Source organism: Myotis davidii, unplaced genomic scaffold, assembly GCF_000327345.1.
Source record: "Myotis davidii unplaced genomic scaffold, ASM32734v1 scaffold190, whole genome shotgun sequence".
NCBI classification, from domain to species: domain Eukaryota; kingdom Metazoa; phylum Chordata; class Mammalia; order Chiroptera; family Vespertilionidae; genus Myotis; species Myotis davidii.
In genome coordinates this window covers 1,444,889-1,470,051 of record NW_006283440.1, presented here as the reverse complement: position 1 = coordinate 1,470,051, position 25,163 = coordinate 1,444,889, and the positions used below count along the sequence as shown (strand labels likewise).

Genomic DNA, 25,163 nt, shown 5'->3' with positions numbered 1-25,163 from the left:
ACACCTGGGACCCAGGATTCCCTCCTCCGGCTGGCCACAGGCAACCAGGACCTGGGCTTTCCTCCCTTTGGCCAGCCGCAGGCACCTGGGACCCGGGCCTGCTTTGCCCAGGCAGGCACCCAGGATCCTGGGTGGCTTCGCCCGGGCCCCAGCTTTGTCAGGAAGGACGTCCGGAATGACGTCCGAAGACGTTGGTCTATCTGGTCTAATTAGCGTATTACCCTTTTAATATAGATTTCTAAGATTCCTTCTAATTCTGAAATTATTTTCTCAAATCTCACAGCAATAAGCTGTGCTCCCATGACTGAATGCATTTGAGTGTGAGGAGCTGTGCCCAGAAACAGTATGCTTCGGCTGTAAGCTAGTTGTCATTAAGAGCAGTCACTGTGTGCTGAAGAATGAGCACTCCTGGGAGAGCAGCAAGCTGTCTTCCCCTGTGCAAGTATTCTGTAGAATTAGATATTTTGAAACTACTCACAGTGTGCTCAATACCATATAATAAGCACATACGCAAAAATGTCTCCTTTTCTCCCGCATTGCTTAAAACAAAACAGATGTGGGATAAAGAGGTACAGGTACTGATATATCCTATGAAATAAAAATGAGAGCTGTCTGGAGGAAGATGTTTGTTAAGTAATAACTTTCTACTAGAAACTGTGCCGGCTTGAATCTCTGTTCTGTAAATAACTAGACATTGAAATGACAAATGCCCTTAGATGTCGATTCTGTGTATATTTATTGGGCACCTACTCTGTTCAGTGTACTCTACTTAACATGGCCATGAACACAAAGGGGAGTGAGGAGTCCCAAGTTTTTTCTAGACCAGTGGAAGAGGGAAGTAACTATAAAATGAGGCAGGATGAGTTAGGGCCCTGACAATGATTCACATCGCTTTATTAGCTTGAAAGGAGAAGGAAATGATTTTCTTCGCAGGGACCCAGAATGGCTCTTCAGAGGCCATTTCACACGTTTCTGAGTGTGTGCATTTCTGTATGGGTGATTGAAGGGGGTAGGGAAGTTTTTTTTGCTGTGCCATTGCTCTGTCTAGTATTTGTTCCTCTTCCTACTCCCTTCCTTTCTTAAGAAAAATATTGCTGCACATTAAATATTGCTTTTCGAAGCCTTTAATGGTGTTCCTGAGGCATCATTTAAACAGACGCCACATTTCAGAGGCCGCAGTGGTTAGCCACTGGAAACTTACCATCGGGCTTGATAGAGGGGGAATTTTATATGCTATGGTTTATGACAGAGAATGGAAAAATGCTCCAGTGAGACGGGCTGGCATTCTAAATTGGAGCACAATAATAGCAAAAAGTGCTGAAGTCAACAGACTGCTTAGAAATATGGTTGCTATTTGATGAGAGAAGCCTTTCAACGTGGCCACATACACGCGTTTGCAACCACAGTCAGTTCAGTTCATCCCTAAATTTGGGACTGTGACCCTGATTGATGTCAGTGAGAGTTATGGTTGCAGAAAAGGGAGATTTGGGTCACTCATGAATCTAAGGCAAGTACAAAATAGGTGTAATAAGCAACACATTATACTAGACTTACACATTATACATAACTTAGGTAGAAAACATGCAAAGGCGATGGGGCTGGTTTAAAAATTCTCTTTTCCCCAAAGCCATTTCAGTACAGATTGATTCTAGTCCATACAACTTAAAGAAGATTTACAAAGGTAGAATGGAGATATGGACAAGTCTTAGGAGGTGACGTTCAATGTATGACTTGGCCAATGTGAAGGAAATGGCCATGAGAGCTAGAGATGAGAATTCCAAGGAAAAGCATCAGCCAGTGGAAAAGCAAAGGAAATGGATGACCTTGCACAAATTTCCTTTCCTCCCTGGGCCTCATTGTCTTCATTTGTTAAACTAGAGAGTTGGACTAAGAGAGTCCTAAGGAATTTTTCAGTTCCTAAGTTCAATGAAATTAACACTAGTCAAATGGGCAACAGGGCCAAATATAGTTTTTTTTGTTTGGTTGGGTTTTTTTGCCAAATATAGTTTTTTATGTTTTTCTTTTTTCCAGTTGTATTGAAATATAATTGACATATAACATTCTATTAGTGTAAGGTGCACAACATAATACTTTTATATATAGATATTGCAGTGTATGTTTTTAAAGATGGCAGCCTGGGGGTGGTTGAAACATTGGGAATAGGATAGAGACATGGAAAAGTACAAAATGTAGGCAAGAGAAAAAATGTCAAATGAAACAAGATTCCAAATTCATGGGAGAGGGTGATGTTGGCGGGAACACTTCTTTCCCATATCTGATGTTTCCTTTCCTGTTTTCCTCTTAATTACTCTAACATTCCTTGGTCACTTCTACCTGCAAAGACGTAGAGCGCCATTCTGGTAAGTTTGGGAAGAAGGAACTGGGTGTGCTCTGCTCAGCTCAGCTCCTTAAATTTGCTTTTGGACATCAATCCTAACCACAGAGGGCTGTTGTCCTTACTTCTCCCTCTGCCTTACCGAGAGGGTACCTCCTGTCTGGGAGCTTTGACCTGAGCCAGCATTGCCCATGACCCTACGGGTAAATCTATCAAATTTGGGGCTTCGGTTTTCAGGTGTCTTTGGCTCCCACGCTAAACCATATCACTTAGTTTAGCCTTCATCAGTAAACCTGGTGATATTTTGGTCTCTCTCCTCATCTCATTTCTCAGTATGATTAGAATTCAGAAGTTGAAGAAGAGTGCTATTTATTTGGCCCTCTCACACCCCAGAAGCTGGGATTCCAGGGGAGGGGAACTAGCTTTGGTGAGAAGGGCTATTGTTTCCTCTGAATCAGCAGAAAGCAATAGTTGTGCAGAACTAGAGATCTTTGAGGCATGATGGAGTGTCAGAAATTCAAAATCATCTCAGTAAAGTAGGAGGCCACATAATTATCTGAGAATGATTCAGCAGGCATGGAATTGGAAAATTAAAAGAAGGTTTAGAATTGCATCTATGGGGAATATAATCAAGAATCCACTGAAGAGAACCAAAGGATTGCCAGTTAGGATGGCAAACAAGACGATGTTGACAGGCATGGATAGATAGAACTCAAAGGTAGGCTTGTTCTTTGCCACTAGGGACAGAGTGGTGAAAACTGCTCTATGGAATATATTTTATTCTTAAGTTATATTAATTTTCAGAAATAAACGAAGGAATCTGTTAGGGTTGAACAATGAATGGTTATGTCAGTACTATTACAAATGCTCAACCATACTTCTGTAAATATGATAGTTTAGATAGCTACTAAGTTAATCCTATCTCAGCTGATTCAGATTTTCCGTGTGTGTGTGTGTGTGTGTGTGTGTGTGTGTATGTGTGTGTGTATTCAGGATTTCTATTTTATTGAACATTTTTTAAAGAGTTCAACCAACAAAATACTACATGGTAGCAGCCCCAAATGCCAGCAGGATGAATTTTTAACATCCATGTTTTTCATTACATAGGCATAGCCAATGGCTTTATTGAAGGCTAGAGGCCCGGTGCACTCGGGGGACGAGGGGGTCCCTCAGCCTGGCCTGTGCCCTCTCGCAGTCCCCGTGATCCATGGCCCAGCAGAGGGAGGCCCAGCCCATCCACCACAGCAGCACCGGCCAGGGGTCTGGGCCTCCTTCTGCCGGGCAATCATGGGGCAATGGCGGGGCTCCTGACCAATCGCACTGCACCTGCCTTGGCTGGCCTGGCGCCAATGTTTGTCATTGTGTGGTCGTCCAGATAGTCGTTCTGCTGTTTGGCCGTTCGGTCGACTTGCATATTACGCTTTTATTATTATAGATTATTATTCTTTGGGTCACAAGTTCAGTCGCTTTCATGAAGCAAAGAAAAAACACTCTGGCCTACTTCCTTGGCCTATTGACTTTTCAGGACCAAGGGAAGTACCAGCATTTCCATGAAGTAATCTCAGGTTTTTCTTTGCATCTCTGATTTCTCTCAATTTCTATTACTCCTGAAAGTCAAAATGTATGTTAATATGTACAGTTTGGTAGGGAGAGGAATAGCAGGGAGCAGGGTGGGATTTTGGGAGGGGATTGCACTTGAACTGGTTGTGGAGGGAGAAAAGAATTTGGGAGGTGGATATGGGAGGTGGAAGCCAGGAGCACTCCAGTTATGGCACATTGCTTAGTCCAGGAAGCAAGGAGGTGTGGGATCCTCTTCAGGGAGCACTGTGTTGAGCAGGCCCTTGGCTACAGGTCAAGGATGCAAAAGAAGTGTGGTCTCCATGACCGGAAAAATCGCATGGAAACAGATTTTGCAAGGCTGCAGGAAGCCAGATCTTTTAAGGCTGGGCGAGATTTTCACGAGGGAATGGCCTGTGGAGAGGTGGACAATGAAAAGTCAAAGGCGTTGATGGCTGGAGTGAGACTCTGGAGGGGAGGGAAATGAGAGTCTAGCAGACATGAAGAAGGTCCGAAGGGAAGTGAGGAGGAGTTAAACAGAATAAACAAGGCAAGGCTCAGTTTTACTTGAAAAGTCAAGCAAGTAATTTTTGTAGTTGATAAAAAAATACCTCCTGATAGTTATAAATACAAAAATCATTTTAAATATACCTACTCTGCTAGAGTTTTTATTTTTCCACTTTTGGTAAAAGAATAATAATAAACAGCCTATGCTGAAACAAATTAGGTACACAACAGGGACTGAAATAATTTCAAATTTTTTAACTGGATTGCTATAATAAAATAAGAATACATTTTGATTCAGAACTTTTATGAAGAACTTGGGCATTTTATTGCAACATCTGTTTCTACATTTTAATTTCTCTCCTTCCTTTTTTATAGGTATTTGCATACTTTTTTTTTTTTCAAATGAGAAGACCTTTTTGTTTGCCACAAGAAGGCTATTCTCCAGAATGTTAATGGGTTTTCAGCTATTAAGATGTAATGATATACCTTGAGTATTTAACTATAAATTTGAAAAATCTCCATGAACAAATCTCAGAGGAATACTTAGAATGCACTCCTGGTAAATTGGCTCATTTTCCTGTAATTTACTGGAAGTGCTGATATGAGAGTGGTCCTAATGTGAAAAGTACATTAATCCCTGGAGTTGCATTATATGTATTAAATTATTACTCTCAAAGAATAAAATGTATGAGGCCATTTAGCCTTCATTCACATTTGTTACTTAGAATCACAGCAGAGAAACAATCACTTATCTTTTGATGCACAAAATTAGAAATGATACATTTAATATATTTTAAAACAAGAGGTACAGTGATGCTCAGTTATGCTTTTGCATAACAATTGCTCTTTTATTACAAAACAAGGACTATTCAAGTCTGGAGCAGGATTCTTCTGGCTCTGTGGAAGCCCCTTCCATTCCATTGGTAATTGGAATATTTTTAGAAACCCATAATGCAGCTTTCTTTGATGCCAGTCACAAAGATTCATCGGCCTGCTTGCCATGAGCTTCTACCACATTGGGGGATCATTGAAGAAGGTAGTCATTTTGAAGGAGCAGTGGCTACAGGAGCATTTAGGGTCTCGGAATTCTGTCTAATTGTGTTTTTCTTCTTTGGCAGGGGACGGAAGGCTGTGGAACCATCATTTGTGAATCAGGGTGTTTTGTGTGTTTTTTTTGGACAGACAGCCGTTTACAGTTCCGAATGAGTAAGGCAGATAGGAAGCCCCTTCTGAGAGTTTAACAAAGCTCTCAACAACCCACACCATGGACATAAAGCTGGACCCTTCTCGAGATGACCTGCCCCTCATGGCCAACACCAGCCACATACTTGTGAAGCACTATGTACTGGATTTAGATGTGGATTTTGAAAGTCAAATCATCGATGGCACCTTAGTGCTTTTCTTGGAGTCTGGAAACAGATCCAGGAAGAAGAGTGGTTCCACCGAGGAAGCCTGCCGATCAGGGTCAAACGAAGCCTGCGAGTTTAGGAAGCCGGAACCCTGCCACGTCCCTGTGGCAGATACAAGGACCTCCTTGTCTCAGATGGGATACAGTGATTTTGCAATTTGTGGTAAAGGTGAAAGAGATACTTCTGGTAAAGATGGTAACCATGACAACCAGGAACAGACTTATGGGATTTCTAGCTCAAAGCACTGCTGTGACACAGGGAATCATGGGAGTGAGGATTTTTTGCTGGTGTTGGACTGCTGTGATTTATCTGTGTTAAGGGTTGAGGAGGTGGATGTTGCTGCCGTGCCAGGTATTGAAAAATTTACAAGGTCTCCCAAGCTCACGGTTGTTTCTGAGCTCAGGAATCAGATTGTACGTGAACTTGTGACTCTGCCTGCAGATCGTTGGAGGGAGCAGTTAGACTGTTATGCTCGGTGCAGCCTGGCGCCTGGCTGTGGGGAACTCCTGTTTGACACTGACACGTGGAGCTTGCAGATCAGGAAGACAGGGGCTCAGACAGCTACGGCTTTTCCTCATGCCATAAGGATACGGTACAGAACCAAACCCCAGGGGCGATCAGTCACATGGACCTCAGACCAGAGTGGCAGGTAGGTACCCCGCAGCCCCTGCCTGTTGATCTCCCGCGCTGGGAGATGAGCCTTTGCAGGAGCGCTCTCAGACAGGGGACCAACTCTGCAAAGGTTGCCTCTCCATCTGTGGCATCGCCCAGTCAGCCTCCAATCCTTAGACCCACAGCGAAGCAGGTAAATTCCCAAGCATGCTCAGCTCTTAATAGGTTTACTTCCCTTCAGTCAGGGCGAAGAGCTTACTGTATTAAGTGCCCGTATTTCTGAGTTAGGAGAATTAAAGGGCAAGCCTCATGCTTACATCCCCAGCCTCACCCTCTGTTAAGATCTCTGCTGGCGACTCCCAGTGCTGTGGATGGGAGTGGTGCGTGTCTCTGAGTACAGATTTCCTCAGGGCTCCCGCGTTCCCCTGAGGGAGTGGACCGCTGCCAAGCTGGGTCAGTGAGAAGTGCCTCCAAACAGCCAGCTCTGCTTTGTGACTTGCTCACGGCACCTGTCTCTGGGCAGCTCTGCCTCCCGGACTTTATATGCGAACCTCCCACGCCTTCAAACGGTCTGTTTGTGAGGGTGTGACAGTCCTGCTGACAGTGCACACTCACCTTGGCCGTGAGTCATAGTATTTGAAACCCGGGAGACCCCGGATTTAGTGTGGGGAGAAGAAACTGACAGGCATCGATTTCCAGGGGATGTATTTAGGTTAGGGAGCCATTTGTTCTGTTCTTTTTGCCCTTCCTCCAACGGTTGTTCAGGATTTTGAGAATGAGAATTTTAAAATCAAACTTTATAGAGCCCGCATTATTTTAACTATTTCTTTGTGCTAACGTACTACACATCAATATGGTAGTTCCTGCAGAGCGAGGCTGGGGGACCATTGATCTCCGTGAGCTTGTTTAAGCGCCTTCTTTTGTAGCATTGGACTCCCCTCATGGAGACAGTGGTCTCGGCAAACTGCTTACATCTCTCTCCAGCCACCCCCCAAAAAGCCTCTTAGATTTTTTTAAAGCATCAGTTTGACTTTGAGCTCTAATTATCCCATTCCTTGCCTCTAATCTTGCCTCCCGCTCTGGTCTTCTGCCCCTGCTTGGAATGCATTCACTTCCTGTCTTATTTCTGCGGGAGTCTGGGGCAGCCTTTGGGAAATTGCAGGGTTGGTACAAACTTACATCAGTACAAAGCATTGTGATTTATTTGTAGAATAACTTATTGGATGTCCTTGGGAGACTAGGAGGGGAAAGAAACAGGTGTTCTTATTGTAACTTCAAAGTTGTTTTGAACTTATTAAGGATGGGTTTTCAGTAAGATTTAACTATATTGTCTCTGAATACTTAACTAGGAAATTGTAGTTTTTATATTCACAGATACTATTTTTGGAATTGAATAATGGGGAATAAGAAACCATTGACAGTATTGGGAAGAAATACTCATTAATGGCCTCAAACATGTCTGTCTGCTCAGTGCTCACTGCAAAGAGAGTAGACTTGTGAACTGCATTACATGTAAAGTGTTGACTAGGAATGAATAAATGCTGGCTTCCATAAGAACTAAAGAGGTCCTTGGGCACAGTCTGCTCCTGCAAAGGCTGACTTGGTGAATTGATTCTTGATAAATTCTGATAATTTAATAAAATGCATGATCACAGCAGGAGTTTAAACTGTATCCTTGGAAGTTTGTGGTTATTTTTTAGTACAGACATGGCATTTATGCAGTTGTACAAGGATAATAAGTTGTTTTGTGTTTTTTTAATCCTCAAAATATGTTTTTTCTCCTCCTTTTTTTGGGGGGGGATTTTATTTAAGATTATCTTCCATGAACAGCCACCAAACCTTTGTAAATTCTCCCACTTGCTTAAGAATAAATCTAGGTATATACTGGTAACTTTCTATACTTTAAGGACTTTAAAATGCCCAAAGGATCTCAAATTTCTAGACAGAAATAATTCCTTAGTGATATGAGTGAATAGTAATTATCAGGGTTGCAATGTTTTATGAATATAATTGTGTGAAAATATAAAATTTCACAATTATGTGAAAAATGTAACTGGGTAGAGCGTATTTCCTTTCATTAAAACTTAAATAGTTGTTACATTTTTACCTCTGGATGCAGAATACTATCAGTGTACCTATCATAAATTCTTAGTCCTAGATGAGAAACTTTTTATTCTTATTTTACAAGTAGGAAAATTGAATAAACTTACTGAAAGCTCCTAGAAAAATCCATGTCTAATTGTAAAAAAGAGCTATATTTCTTACATTTGATCTTTACTATGTCCCTTACTGTATGCAAAGATTTCAATACATTTAAAAAATAAATGAATTGTGGTAATTTTCAATAAATTTCTCTTTTAAGCCTATTTTAGACAGAAACTTAAGTAACCTCTAAATTGGTTCATTTCCCTTCAAGTTCCATCAGTGGCTTCTCCCCTTCTTACCCCCACCACACCCTTTATCCAGAATAAACTCATGTTGTTTTATTCTGTATAAATAAATAATCACTTAGGATGTCAGAGGAACCCAGCGTGGAATACAAAATGTGACAAAACAATCTAATTATATGAAAGTGTGTGAAACAACCTCCCTGAAGGGGTAGGGGTAAGGGACACTGACCTAGATAACTTTGGAAATGTGTGGAATATATAATACTAAAGGCAAAGGAAACTGCACACAGTACCGCAGTTGGTAAAGTTGTTTCCCAGGGGTCTACAGTTTAACAATTTTGGTATCACTATACCTGTATGCTAGAATTGAACAATTAAGTAAATGAATGGCAGATGGTGGGAGCTGGCCGTCTCACTGTTGAAGTGCAAGGTTATAGATGAGGAAGGGGAAGTGGCTAGAAAAATGCATGTGGAAATGGATTAGAACTAGAGACATCACTATGAACTCATATTTAATACACTAGTAGCTATGGATGGTTGCACATGGAAATAAGTATAGAGATGGTGTTTCCAAGGGTTTGCATACACACGTATTTCCTTGCTTGTCAGTTAGAAAGGTTAGGAGCATGAACACACACTAGGTTCCCGATCTTGGTTTCTACGGCCATTCTCCAATAAAGAAACCAGGGCTTCTTGGAGAAATGGGTAGGACCTGGGACAAGAAATATATAAGATGAGCCTGGAGCATCTTGTAGGGCCAGAACATAAGGAAATGCTCAAACAGCAGCTACAACCTGCAACTTGGGTGCACGTCAAAGATCCAGGGAGCCATGTGAAAGAACGCCTAATGGCCAATGCTGGACAACAAAGTAAAGAAAATAGCTTTGGATAATGTAAAGTATAAAATAAATATCTGAGCCCAATATATATATATATATATAAACAAATGGAGGAGAATGGACAAATCCATGGTGCAGAAGTCCAAGTTCTGTAGATACTCTGTCCTCAAGGAAGTGAGGCATCACTCCTCTCTCCTTAAGTGTGGCCTACACATAGTGACTTCTTTCCCAAGGGGACAGTATGGAGAGGGGTGTGTGTGTGTGTGTGCAATTTTACATTGGAGAAACTTGACAAACAGCACCTCAGTGAGGAGATGAAGGGTAACATCAACAGTGCAAAGTAATGTTGATAGTATGCACCCTTGGTGTGATGTGATGAGAAGGGCAGCATTGTGATCTTCTTCCTCTAAAGCCATAACCCCAGTCTAACCAAGAGGAAAACATCAGATAAATTCCAATGGTGGGACATTCAACAAAATACCTTGCCAGCACTCCTCAAAACTCAGGTCAACATAAAGAAAGTCTTAGAAACCCACCACCTAGGGAGCTATGATGATTAAAGGTAATGTAGTATCCTGGAACAGAAAAAGGACATTAGAGAAAAACTAAATTTGAATAAAATTTAGCTAATAATACTGTGTCAATATTAGCTCATCAACTCTGACAAATGTAACATACTAGTAGTATACGATGTTAATAATAGGGAAAACTGGGCATGGGTATATGGGAACTCTGTGTATTTTTGCACTTAAAAAAATCTAAAACTGTTTCAAAATAAAAAAGTTGGTTAAAAAAATAAACTTCAAATTTGGAAAGAAGTTACTATCTTTCCACCCTGAAGTCCCCCTTTTGTAAGGGCTGTCCTCTCATTTCTACCAAGTGGTAGTGTTCTCTGGAGAACTGAAAATACATTTGAAGCTATAAAAGTTGTTCCTTCCAATCATTGTCAATAAAGTATCTGGAAGTATAAAAGCTACCTTTTCCTACTTTGGTGTAGCCATTGTGGGGCTGTGGCAGTGCTTGAACTGAAATGCTCTTTCTTGTGTCCGTCACTCAGATATGCCTTTTAGCTGACGTTAAAAAATGACTGATGAAGCAAACACATATAACAATCTGATAGAATTTGGATCTTGGAAGCAATGTTTACTTTGTGTCCGTACTCTTTAAAAATATTCGGAAGAACTATTTGAGAACAGAGACAGGACCAAGAATGTGTAAAGGTGTTCTTGCTAAGTTAGAAAGAAGGGGACTTAGTATCTTTTTTATTCTAGGTTCTTAATAAACATTAAAAAAAAAGCTTTCAAAGATGGTAATCTTTATTCAAAGTTTATGTACTTTCTGCATTTTCCCACATTTTTTTTTCCATTCCACTGAATGAAATGTTAGTTAAAACCAAAGCATTCTCTCTGGTAACCCATTCCCTTTTCCCTTAGTGTCATTAAAATAGTTTGTGGAACCAGCCAAGTGGTCTAGGAGACCTGGGCTTAAGCTGATGACATTGCTGGCCATGAGTTGAGTGGAGGGGAAATTCAGTTAAATATAGTAAATTTATTTTTAAAACTATAATTATTTGAATCATTGTTAACGATAAACTGATCAGGAAAATACATTGTAATTTAAAGTAATATTAAAATTTTAAATTTTCTAAATTTCTATGATGTTTCTTTGTTTTAGACAAGACCAGTATGAATTTGGCAAAATACAAAGGGGAGCGATTTTTTTTCTATTATATTTATTGCTCAGCTATTGGACCAAGAAAGATGTAGACTTTTGGAGTATTTTTAGTTTGACATCAAAAACAGATGTTAAAACATGTTTTCTCCTCCACTAAAATAGTTTTACAGTTTTACATCTCACTATAAAGGAAAGTTTTAAAATTTGAAGAATGAGCAAGAGATCTTTCAGAAGAGATTCTAAAATCTAAAAGGAATCTTTCTACAATTAATTTTTTTCTTATTTGCTTCCAGAGACCTACACAAAATTCATGAGAACTGAACTGGAAACACATATTAATTATATAATATCATTGTATAACTGCAAAAGAGGAATCAAAAATTCCAAACCTGGCAAGGTTTGGAAGGGTTCTACTTTAGCCTCTTTCTCCCCTGGCTGCACATAGAACCACCTCTGTTTCTCAGAATCCCATCGAGTCTTTGGAGAAAAGGCAATAGACTGTCTTAAACAAGTCACCAAAATGACCAACCAAACAGCAGCAACAACAAAAAGAATAACCAACATCAACAGAAAATAACAAAACACAACAAACTATAACCAAAAGTATAATATGTTAAAAGGAACTAGAAGGTGTGAGCCACAAGACCTGAGTACTCCTCAGAGCCATGCCGCCAACTAGCTGTGTGACTTCACTGAGTCATTTTACTTCTCTGAAACTTAATTCTCATGTATAAGATGAGAAGGTTCCATCTGAGGATCTCCAAATAATTTCCAGATGTAAAATTCTATATTTACAAGGGACTTCCAGATGAGAAATGCTGTCTTTGCTTTTATTTGCAGCTTGACTATTTTGCATCCAAAACAACTCTGGTGAAAAGTGGTCAATTTCTGACTCAAAGCTACTTTTATTCAGTCCAGTCCAGTTTGACTATACAGAAAATCTGAGTCAAAGCAGCATTCTTCTTTGACCTGCCATACGTTCAGTATGATTGATGAATCCTGGTTTTGGTAATTGTGCCATGAAGTAGAGTGATATAAAGATCTGTGCGCGCATGTGTGTGTGCGTGCATGTGTGTATGCGCATGCAGGAGAGAGAGTCATACTTTACTCTTCCTGTTTGGGTAGTCTGGCTCTTGGCTTTTGTGGCACGAGAAGGTAATAGGGTTGCTCACCTGCAATGGAGACTTTAATGGGTTTAATGAGATCAGGGAGTCGTATAAAAGGTCAGATGCAGGAAAGAGAACAGATGGAGTGGAATTGATGGAGACCTGAGGATATTGTAACCCTGGGAAGCCTATGTAAGAATGTGACCCTCGCCCTAGCCGGTTTGGCTCACTGGATAGAGCATCGGCCTGGGGACTGAAGGGCCCCAGGTTCAATTCCGGTCAAGGGCATGTACCTTGGTTGCAGGCACATCCCCAGTACGGAGGTGTGCAGGAGGCAGCTAGTTGATGCTTCTCTCTCATCGATGTTTTTAACTCTCTATCCCTTTCCCTTCCTCTCTGTAAAAAATCAATAAAATATATTATAAAAAAAAGAAAGAAAGAATGTGACCCTCTGAGCTGTCACATCTGCGGCCCCCTGGCCTCCAGTGACCAGATCAGTGCCTCACTGTGGGAAAACACCCCATCATTTCACAGCCAGGCAACTGGGAACTCCTCACCTCCTACCCGCTTCACCTGAGCAGCCCGTTCCCCAGTCACTGAATAGTGATAACTAAGTCTCTGAAAATGGGTGATTTTATGGACAGTAATGGAACTTGAAACATTTTTAAAACTAAAAATAGTCCCCTTTTTACCACGACTGCAAAAGGACAAATGCATACAGTAGTCAACTGAAGAGAAAGAAATACATGGTTTGAATCAATCCCCTACAAGTTGGTGTTTTTGTGTGTGTGTTTTTTTCATCAATGGCATAGGTCTCAGTCTGCTTAGGCTACTATGACAAAATACCACAGACTGGGTGGCTTATAAACAGATTTATTTTCACAGTCCTGCAGGCTGGAAGTCTGAGATCTGGGTGCCAGCATGGTTGGGTTCTGTGAAGGCCCACTTCTGGTTTGTGGACTGCTGACTTCTGGTTGTGTCCTCGCAGGGTGGGAGAGGCTGGGAGTTCTGTCAGCCACCTTTATACAGGCACTAATCTCACTAATGAGCACTCTGCCACAGGACCTACGCATCTTCCAAAGGCCCCACCTCCTAACACCATCACATTGGGCACTAGGATTCCAACCTAAGAAGTGGGGGGAACACATTCAGATCAAAGCAACATAGTATGTCTCATCCTCTGCAAACACACAAACATGTAACAGGCTGAGGCAATTGTTATTCCAACAGGTTCTTCCTCACTTTCCTTCTTTAAAGGCAGCAAGTCATGGGCCTGCCTCCCAGCCCCTGTATTATCCTGTTTTCTTTTTTATTTTCGGTGTCCTCTTCCCACTCCCACAGCTCCCGTGCAGCTAACTGGGCTCCCCCAGGAGTCTCCCATGAGCCGTGATGTGGGAGTTTTCCTTTGCGTGCTGGAAGGAATTATCCAGTCTGGAAATAATGAAGTTATGAGCATCAGAGAATTTCCAGCTGGCAGGTTTTAGCAACATGGCCGAGGTGCAAGGCTGTGCACATTGAATAAACACAGCTGCATTTATTTCAGTGATCACACATCCAGATAACTGTGGAGCATGTTTATAAATGCACATAGATATTCTTCCCCTCTTGAGGCATGGCAGGTAGGAGCCAGCTCTCCATGTAGTTTTTATTTAATGCTTACATGAGGGGAGCCATCTTTACCCTTAAGTCACCATGCAGAGAGGAATTTTAACCCTCAGTTTTTATGTTTCTAGCATAAAAATGAGTGAATTTGGTGTCATGTTTACAAGGTAAGTCCTGAGTCAGACACATTTAAATCACTTAGTATTCATTGGCTCAGAAACACACTTTGAATTTTTATTTAAAAATGAATCTGATTTTTTTGTTTTTTAAATTCTCACCCGAGGATATCTTTCCATTGATTTTTAGAGAGAGTGGGAGAGAGGGAAAGTAGAAACATTGTTGTGAGAGAGACACATCAATTGGTTGCCTCCTGTGCACACCCAGGCTGGGGAGGAGCCTGCAACAATGGTACCTGCCCTTGACCAGAATTGAACTCGGGACCTTTCAGTCCACAGGCCGATGTTCTATCCACTGAGCCAAACTGGCTAGGGCCGAGTCTTATTCTCGATAGTTTTGTAAGCTGTTTATGAGACATTAACTTTTGGATGTTGTTCATTTGAGTGCAGATGCAAACAACTGTCCAATCATCTGTAATATGTGAAATCTGGATGTGCGTATTGTCCCTGTTCACCAGATGGCACATGGTGTCCTCCGATTGGTTTTGAATTTCTGGTCTTCTTCCAGCTTCTGTACCTCTGAACCTCTGTGACTGCACTTGGCTCCTCTTTCAGACGGTCAGACTTAGGGGGCTTCCGATCTATACCTCTCAGGCTTTTTCTTTTTTCTCTTAGTGTGTTGACTAGGGGATCACTAAGAAAGATGATTAAAGTGATAGTAAAAATCATTAATGTTGATGTTGTTCCCCAAAGTCCCGTCTTTCCTCCCTTCATTGAAGTGACTGGTTGCTTCCTCTGTGCTTTTGGGTGCTCTTTGTGCTGTCACCCTGATGAACAATTCCCGGTGGTCCAGCTCACTTGTCGATCCAGCGTCGACCGATGGGCTTCATGGTTTCTAGCTCCATTGATTCCATTTCACGACTTGTTTCTCTTAGTGACTTAACTAAATTGTTAGATATTTGCACTATGTGCATAAAGATATCAAGTTAGAAAAGCTCAGAAGGCCATCTACACTAATAAAAGAGAAACGTGCAAATTAATGTCACTCCACTACGCCCACCAGCCAATCAGGATGAGTATGGAAATTAACCCAATAAAGATGGCAGTTAGTTTGCATATGCAGGCGCGGAGCGAAGACTGAAGGCTCTGGCCCGAGCGAAGACTGAAGACTGAAGACGACTGAAGACTGAAGAGGCTTGCCTTCTCTGCTGCGGCCAGAGCAGAGAAGCCTCCAGGCTTGGCTTCTCCACTGCGGCCGGAGCGAAGGCCTGTGTCCCAGGTGCCGGAGGAAAACCGGTGCCAGCAGCCAGGGGAAGGAAGGCCTATTGCATGAATCTCTTTGTGCAATGGGCCTCTAGTTGGTTATAAAGTCACTGGCGCTTGGTTTGGGCATGTTGGGAAGTGAGGAGTGGAAAGGCCAGGAAAGGAGTAGGCTGGGAGCACAAGGAGAAGCTGCATTTTCAAGAAATTATGCCTAGGGCCTCTCTTGTGATTATTTCCTGATTTATGATCATATTCCAATAAGAAAGTGTTTGAGTCTTATATTTATGGGTGTGGCTTTTATACACCTGACTTGATCCACAATTTAATAGTTATAGGTCTGGAGACCAAATGGGAAGCTAGAAAGAAAACAGAGAGTCTTTAGCAGAAAGGATGCCCTGCCATGAAAAGAGGAGGGTAAGAAGAGAGAATGGTAAGGACAGTGGGGAGGTTGGAGGTGAGAGCTTCCTGGGTCTGGCCAAGTCCCTTGGAGGGAGAGTCAGGTGCCCAGGCACAGTGTGGCAGAAAGAGCCTTCAGGAGATGACAGGGGGATCAGGACAAAACTCTAGAGCAAAATACCTAGTAGTAGACAGTTTTAAAGGGGAAATAATAGAGAATTAGGGAATTAGGCAATAGAGAACTAGAGAATAGGAATTTCTCTAATAATAGAGAAAAGGATGGTGATAACGTGCTTTTTAAAAAATCAGCCAATGGAAGGATCTCTCCCCCATCCCCACCCCGCTATTGAAGTGTGACACCCAGACTCAAATCTGCCTGTAACAAAAACACTAAGATATAAAATTATCATTTTTAAACTTTCTGAGATTAGCCTGATTTCAGACACTCAGTCCCACTGTTGGACACTATGCTGTTTGAGGTTAGGAAGTCACTCTCTCTGCCTTCATACAAATGTGCTCGGCCATATGGTGTGTAAAGCCTTTTACATGCAAACTAGTGCCCTGGTGCATGGATTCGTGCACATTGAAAGGAAATTAACTAGAAGGTGGCTGGTGGGACGGGTCTGGGCCAGATGGGCCGGACACACCCTGGAGCCAACCTCCCACAGTCCCTCCCGGGCCGGCTGCCCCAGGAGCAGTGCCGCGGCTTGAAGGGCATCTGTGGAGTGAGCAGGGTCCCTCTGGCAGGTGGGGTCTTTTGGCCTAGCCTGAGGGGTTTGGGTCGAAACTGGCTCTCCAATATCCCCTGAGGGGTCCTGGATTGCGAGAGGGCAGTTCTTGGATGACGCACCCCGCAATTGGGCTCCCTCCTCTCTGGTTTGGGGTCCCGAGAACTGCCGCTGCCAAGTCACTGCAGCTTGGCAGCTCCTGCATTGAGCATCTTCCCCCTAGTGGTCAGTGCATGTCGTAGCTACCAGTCCGATGGTCAGATGGTCACTTAGTCTTTTATATATATAGAATACACAGGTAGGAACTCTTCTTCCTGACCCTTCTTGTGACCTTGCTTGTGGTCCTGAGTTACCTTTCTTGTTGAATAACTGCATCACTCATTTTATCAATTGAGCCAGAAACCTGAGAAAATTCTGTTATCTATTTCTAGACTTAACAGTTAAAAAGAATAAATATTTACTATTTCACAGTTATGAGGAACCCAGGGGCAGCCTAGCTGGGTGGTTGTGGCCCAGTATCTCTTACAAGGTTGCATTCTGCTGGGGAGCAAGCATCTCAAGGCTTGACTAGAGCTGGACAGTCCTCTTCCAAACTCACAGGCCTGGCTGTTGTCACCTGCACATCCTTGCTAACTGTGGGCCGAAGGTCTCCATTTCTCCCACGTGGGCCCTCCATAGGCTCCCAGTGTGTCCTCCTGCCAGGGCACCTGGATTCCGCCACCAGGGTCAGTGATGAAGAGAAAGAAAGACAGAGGGAAAAGAACCCCTAAAATGGAAGGCACAGATTTTCAAATAATCTAATCTCAGAAGTGATACAGACTAACCCTCATACAGCGTGCGAAGGGACTACACAAGGGTGTGAATATAAGGAGGTAGGGGCCATTGGGGACCAACTTGGAAGCTGGCTCCCTCAGAGAGGCCTTTCTCTTCTTTCCCCTCTCCTTCAGCAAATCGCTAAGTCCTGATTCTTCCTCTGCAGTGTTTCTCAGATATGACCTCATCTACAGCTGATTGCTTATTCTGGGAAGAGGTATGGAAGCTGATGGGGAAGTCTTGGGGATCGCATCCCTAAGGTCACAGGTGAAATTCATATTAATATGCTAGCATGGCCTCCAACCCAACCTTATAGGGAAAGGAGAATAAACCTCTTGGCAAGCTAATATTCTGGGGAGGATTTGTTCCCTGTACAGAGAAGGGGAGACCTGTAACATCAGAGTCGTCCTAGGGAAATAAGGTGCTGAGCACAACAGCAAGAGAGTGTAGATACTTTTAGACTTAGCCTGAGCACCCTAGGACTTAAGACCATAATAAGGAAACTTCCCCTTTGCATGAGGCAGAGAAAGCCTTAGGAGAGCGGTAAGCAAGGGCCTACCATTTCCCTGTGAGCATCATTAATTAGTTTAACTCCTCAAGTCTGCTGAGATTGGGAGTGGCTTCTGATAGCTCTCGAACTGAGAAAAACTGTGGGATCCATTCTGCTTCAGTGAGAAAGCAAGCCTTGATCTATGGCTTGATCAATGGCAAATCAAGGTTTGCCATTGCCGAGGAAGCAAGAGTTATGCCTACCATTTGGCTACTGGGAATACACCTTGTTTCCACTGATAACACTCACTTTTCCTTTTTGGGACCTTCTCTAAGATGGGCTTTTGGGGAAAAACAAAACACTTAATAGGTAGAATTATTAGAAATAGGCATGCTTGACCCAACCTAGCTGAGTTATTTGAGCTGCTATAGCATATCTCTCACCACATACCCACCACCAGCAGCCCTGCCTGGAATGAGATAGCCCCGGCAGGCTTCCTCCTTAAACAGCCTGAGGTGGGACAGCTTGTTGAAACTGATGGGAGATTCTGGGTCTTCCATGAAATTTTGTTCTTGGATCGATAAACTTGGAATACTGAATCATAGATTTATGGACCAGAACCGACAATAGAAGTCACTAACCTGTGTCCCATCCCATTTTACATGTGACTCAGAGAGATAAGAGACTTACCCATAGGCACTTAATAAGGTAGAAACCCAGGAAGGACTAAAGCAGGGGTGGGCAAGCTTTTTGACTCGAGGTCCACAATGGGTTCTTAAACTGGACCGGAGGGCCAGAACAAAATCATGGATGGCGAGCTGGATAGAACAGCCGAACGGGCCGGATCCGGCCCACGGGCCGTAGTTTGCCCACGGCTGGATTAAAGTCTTCTGAATTCTCATCTTTCCTTGCTCCTTGTCAAGCCTGTGAGTTATCACGGACACTTACAGGAAGGGAGACCGTACCTGCCTATCTGCCCTACCGTCCATGTTCTGCCCTTATTGTGATCTTTTCTGAATGACCAGGCACCTCACGACCTAGGCTCCCTCATCTTCTATTTCCTCGTAGGTCTGACCAATTCGGGAGGGTTGGGGGTGGCCCTGGTAGAAAAATTTGAGAGCAGGAGTCGGTGAGAAACATTTCTTCTCCCCTCCCTGTTTCTTTTGGCATCTCCAACAGTGACCAAGCCTCCTCTGGTCCCAGCACCCATTGGACGGTCCCCACTGTGACTCTGACTTCTGCCAGATGACCCGGCAACATCTAGAAACATCAGCTTCACCAACCCAAGGGGTCACAGCTACTTACTGCTCTGCTTACCCTCTGGGTTGCCTCACTGTCCCCGTTTGGCTCCTCCGCTCTTCTAGCATTAGTATAACCAATTCCCTGTATTAAATGATCTCTGTTTGTCAAGACCTCGGTTCTTTTCTCGTTTCTTGGCTGCTCCCTGACTGATAGAGTGGAACCATCATTCTGTGTGCTCTTGGCACATTTTAGGGACATAATACATGTTCATCATAGTGAAGCAAAAAAGTGGATACATTTTTCTGAGACACTTTCCCAATTGTAAGTTTTGTGCTTTCTAAACAGTGGTGTCAAAATAATCCTTTCCCTTGATCTCATCAGTCTTTTCCATCTCTGTCAGCAGTGACTCAGTCCTGGAAGAGATTGTTCTTGGTGCCCATGGGTGTGTATATTTTAGTTGCAACAGGATGAGCCCTAATGTCATGCCATTGGTTTCCCAAATTTGCTTTGGTAATGGCCACACTTGGCCTTCCTGGTAGTGGGGACCTGTAGTCCTGTTTACCCCTGTTCTTGGCCTCCACACAAGGATTCCCACAAGGGCTGCATCTGAGATGGTGGTTTCCAGGATTGGGATATCTGCCCACCAGCACTGGACTTGAGACCACCAACTTGTTTTTCCAAACATTAATATCTCAGTGATCTCCAAACATATTTTCTGTTCCAGAATATTTTCCAAGTTTTGTAAGAATGTCTCTAAAGCTTTTTTCTTTTAAAGGCATAAGGTTAGCTAGCCTAAGGGGAAGGGCAAGGGTAATACATATTTTAACTTGGAAGACTAGTGTTTAAAACTTTAACCAAAAAATGTTTCTCCCTTAAAAAACTACTTTTTTTTTTTTGCATATTTAAGTAATTTATTTGGGAGAAATTACCACTTAGCCATCCCTTGGCAATTTCAGTTCAACATGCTTTGAAACTAGTCACCTACAAAGCCTCAAATGTGTTTTCTTTGAAAGCTCAACTTAACCTTCTCTACCATGGAGATGAGAAAAGTGACAACTTATTTTAAAGATTCTCCCCCTTTGTCTCTTTGTCTTTCTTTTGCAGGCCGTGTGTTTACACTATGGGATCTCCCATAAACAACAGGGCCCTTTTCCCATGCCAGGAGCCCCCCGTTGCCATGTCAACATGGCAGGCCACAGTCCGAGCAGCTGCATCTTTTGTTGTTTTAATGAGTGGGGAAAATTCTGCCAAGCCAACACAGCTTCGGGAAGGTACTGTACATGTGTTCTGTGCTTCTTTGTGTATTGCACACACGCTGGACCCAGGAACCCAGTACGCGCTGTTTTTCGCAACTTTAAAGAGCGCCTTTATAAGTTGGGTTGGAATGAACATGCTAGAAAACATCCTGCCAGAGAAAACAGCAGGGAGGGGAGGCTCTGGGGAGCCTGGGCAGGCGTGAGGGGCTCTTCATGCCAGACTTATCAGTTCCTAGAGTATTTCAGCGGTTGCTCTGCCCTGGTGGTTTGTGGGCCATAAGTGGGTGGTCTTGGTTGAAGACTTTCTGGGCAGGCAAGTATGTCATGGAAACACCGTTACTTACAGTTGAGTTGTCTGTGGTTGGGTCCTGGAGCCTGCACCGGGGGTTCATTGCACAGGGAGTTCATTACGCTGAGTGATAGTGCTGCTGTTGGCGGGCCCACCAGAGCTGTTCGAGTCCAGCTCTGTCCCTCAGAGTTCTGAACCCAAAGTGTAAAAGATGGAAGGCAAGTGCTAATGCAGATCAAGGTTCTGTCTGGGGATTATTTGCTTATTGCAGTAATTAACTCCGCTGAGAGCCTAAGCATTTTGATTCCAGGTGAAATTTTTATAATTGAAACATTTCTTCATTTGAAATAAGGTGTCTCTCACATACCTTTAGAAACTTTAAATTTTACAGGAAATTAAAAGTAATAAAATGAAAGAATTTTAGAGAAAATGATTGCTAACATTTTGTTGCATTTCCCTCCAGTATTTAAAATCTACACAGATGGTACATATTGTCATTTCAAAATTGCCGTCATAGCACATAACAGCTTTTTTTCACTTATGGTGTATTTTGAACATTCCCAAGGTCATTAAGTATTTTTTTAAACTATAATTTTAATGTCTGCATAATATTTTATGGTACGAATATATCATATTTTAACATTTTTGTATTTTTAGACATTTTTATTGTTTCCAGGTTTTTTCCTGTTATAAATAAAGTTGCATTAAATTCCTGAGGAGACATTTAGTATAAAATTAGAATTATTGAGTCAAAAGTTTTCAGCATGGATAAGGCTGTTGGTACATATTTCAAGTTGTTTCCCAGAAAGGCTGTGCCCATTTGCAGTTGTACCAATAGTACATTTTCATACCCATCAGTAGTTATAGGGTCCCCATTTTCCATGAATTTCACCCATTTGCTAGGCAAGAAAAGGTCTGTCTTTAACATAGATTAGTTCGATTATCAATGAGGTTTTACATGTCCTTATAATTTCCTTAACTATCTTCATTTCCTGACTTTTTATTTCCTTTGCCCATTTTTACAATGAGGCTTCAGTGAGGTTTTCAAAATTTTGTTTAGCCTTTTAATTTGATTGGCTCTTTAAAATATAAAAATATTTATCTTATCATATTTATGAAAAGTACTTTTCCCAGTTTTACTATGCCTTTTAATTTCATACTATGTTTCTGATCTATTGGCGATTTTAATTTTTATTTAGTGAAATCTGTCTAATTATTCTTTGAAGGTCTTTCTTTATTTGATCTGAGATTCATCTGTTTTGTTTTAATATTTTTATTTAATTTAAAATTTTCATTAAGTCTTTATCTGTTTGTAGTTTATTCTAGTCAAGATTGTGAAATGAGGACTACAGTTTTTTTTCAAATAGGAAATAAGTTGCTGTAAGATAATTTATTGAATCTTTTCTAACTTGTGATGTCTCCTTTATCATAAACTAGATTTAACACATACTAGAGTCTTCAATGAGAATTTACTTGATTTTCAAAGTAAAAATAAGACAGATAATACATTAAAAAAAGATAGGTAACATTTATATGGTTCATTTATATGGTTTATTTGTTTTACAAATGAACAAAGGACAAAAAATTGCAATAAAATTTCCTTTTTACTCCTAATTCCCAGCTACCCAGAAGCCCTTCCCCCAAGGTAACCAAAGTCACCAGTTTCCTTTGTTTAAGATGTTTTTTCCGCTTGTTGCACAGATCAGAGCATGCTGCACATATGTTTGAATTGTACCTCAACCCTTTAGAATAAATTGGTTTTACAGATAATTTCTATCTGAGTATTAAGAGCTTTCTCATTATTTTTTATGACTATAGATATTTCATAAATGGATCTTTTACAGGTAAGTGAACCAATAGCTCTTGACTTCACTCTTTCAAATAAGGAACTAAATGGGCATTTACTTCTATCATCTTCCCTCATCCACATTCCCCAGTTTTAGTGAATACAGTTGGGCTTTAGGACTCATATTATCTATCTATATTTTGTTAAATATGTTTTTCTTGATTTCAGAGAGAGAAAGGGAGCGTGAGAGAGAGATAGAAACATCAGTGGTGAGAGAATCATTGATCGGCTGCCTCCTACTGGGGATCTTATCCTCAACCCGGGCATGTGCCCTGACCAGGAATTGAACCATGACCTCCTGGTTCATAGGTTGATGCTCAACCACTGAGCCACACTGGACAGACTTATCTCTGTATTTTGTTTTTGTATTATATCTTCTAGGAATTACAATTATTGTTTTTTTATATCTTCATCTAGTTTCAAATCATATTTGAGTAAGTATTTATACTGTCTTTATCCTTAAGCTTTTAAATTTGAATCATTTCTCAGGCACTTGGGAAATTCTTTCAATATTTGTTTTCTAGAAGAGTGGATGTGTGGTACATTTTATGAGCCATCCCATATTTAGATTGGCTTTTAGTTCTATCACTTACGAACAATCCTTGGCTAGGTATAAAACTCTTAGGACTTCTTTTCTCTCTTAAACAACTATAAACATTTTTATTATCATGCCTTACTTAGCATTTCTGAGGAGAAATCTGATATCAATTTTTTTAAAAAATATATTTTATTCATTTTTTACAGAGAGGAAGGGAGAGGGATAGAGAGTTAGAAACATTGATGAGAGAGAAACATCGATCAACTGCCTCCTGCACACCCCCCACTGGGGATGTGCCCACAACCAAGGTACATGCCCCTGACTGGAATCGAACCCGGGACCCTTGAGTCCGCAGGCCGACGCTCTATCCACTGAGCCAAACCAGTCAGGGCTGATAACAATTTTTTAAAAATTCCTTGAAAGTCTGATTTTCCTGCCTAGAGGCTCATAGAATTATTTTTATTTATGTAATTTACAGCTTTCTAGAAAGAAGCTAGCTGTGGGTATCTTTGGTTTTAATCAACTTTATTAAAGTACTAGAGGCCCAGTGCACAAAATTTATGTATAGGTAGGGTCCCTAGGACTGGCTGGTGATTAGGGCCGATTTGTGGGGCAACCAGTGGGGCGATCAGGGGGAGAAGGAGGCCCGCTTGCACCCGCCTTGGCTGGCCTGGCACCACCTGTTAGCCAGCCCTTCCCCCTAACGCTGCTGCCGGTCGGGGGCTGCCAGTCAGGGCCTGTGGTCTGGGGGAAGCTCCTGCATTGAGCGTCTGCTCCCTGGTGGTCAGTGCACATCATAGCAACCGGTCATTCCGCTGTTCGGTTGATTTGCATATTAGGGTTTTATAGAGATAGATAATTTGCATGTAATAAAATGTACACAATTTGTCTTGTTTAATGAAGTTTGAAAAACACCAATTTATTTAATCAGCACTCCTATGAAGATGTAGAACATTTCCTTTACCCGAGGACTCCCCTTATGCCCTTGCCATCTCTCCTTAATTCATTCCTCCAAACCCCACTCCTGTCAACCACTGACCCTACTTCCGTGATTGTAGATTAATTTTGCCTCTGCCAAAGATTCACGTAAATAGAGTCATTCCATGTGTACTCTTTTGTGTCTGGCTCCGTTTGCTCAGCATAATGTTTGGAAAAGTCACCCATATTTTTGTGAGTGTTAATAGTTTATTATTTTAAAATTGGTGAATAGTAGTCCATTATATGAATAAAGCACAGTTTGTTTATCCTCTCACCTGTTTATGGGCAATTGAATTGTTTTTAGCCATCGTGATAAATAATTCTGTGAACACTGTGTACAAGTCTTTCTGAGGATATAGGTTTTCATTTCTCTTGGGTAAATACCTAAGAGTGGAATTGCTGGATCATATAAATGCATGTTTAACTTTGTAAGTATCTGCCAAATCATTTCCAAAGTGATTGTATCATTTTGTATTCTACCAGCAATATATCAGAACCTCTCCCTCCCCCTTCCGCACCATTGCTGGGCATCCTTGCAAACACTGGTATTGTCAGCCTTCCGACTGGGTGTCCAGTGCTAGCTTGTTGTGGTTTTAATTTGCCTTTCTCTGAGGACTAATGATCGTGAGCAACTTTTCATACTTATTGTGCATTCTTATATCTTCCTTTGAAAAGCATCTCTTCAAGTTGTTTGCCCATTTATTTAATGTGAGATTTTTGGTTATTTTATTAGTAGATTGAAAGAATGCTTTGTATATTCTAGGTATAAGCCTTTTATCAGATATATGTATTTTAAATATATTCTCCCAGTCTGTGTAGCTTGCCCTTTCATTTGTTGTTTACACTCTACACCACTGATTTTCCATAGAAACATTTTGTTCTTTAGTAATTCCATTGTAGATTTAAATTGTTATTTAAGTTTCCTTACAATCCTTATCTTTTTGATCTGTTATCTTTTGAACTCAGTCTCTTATACTGTTTCAGCCTGTTGTCTTCCCATACTTTTAAAATATATTTTCGTAGAAGTTATATCTTCCTGTATCATAATGGGAATGGCAGTTTCCTAAACTGCTTTTGGTTTCTACAGTAAATTCATTTCTGAGGCTTGTTCTTCTTCTGAGTCCTTAGAATGATGTTTTCTTTTACCTTTATTTTGCAGTATTTCTTTTTTTTTATA

General features: G+C 41.6%; 1 protein-coding gene across 1 annotated transcript in view; it reads left to right on the top strand.

Annotated features, from left to right (window-relative positions):
• The window catches only part of LOC102772336 (chromosome unknown open reading frame, human C9orf3), a 341,200-nt gene that overhangs the window by 29,250 nt on the left and 286,787 nt on the right, over positions 1-25,163 (top strand). Inside the window, 2 exon segments of the mRNA XM_015564262.1 lie at positions 5,518-6,457; positions 20,184-20,350. Coding sequence (XP_015419748.1) covers positions 5,664-6,457; positions 20,184-20,350 — 961 coding nt within the window. The 5' untranslated portion in view covers positions 5,518-5,663.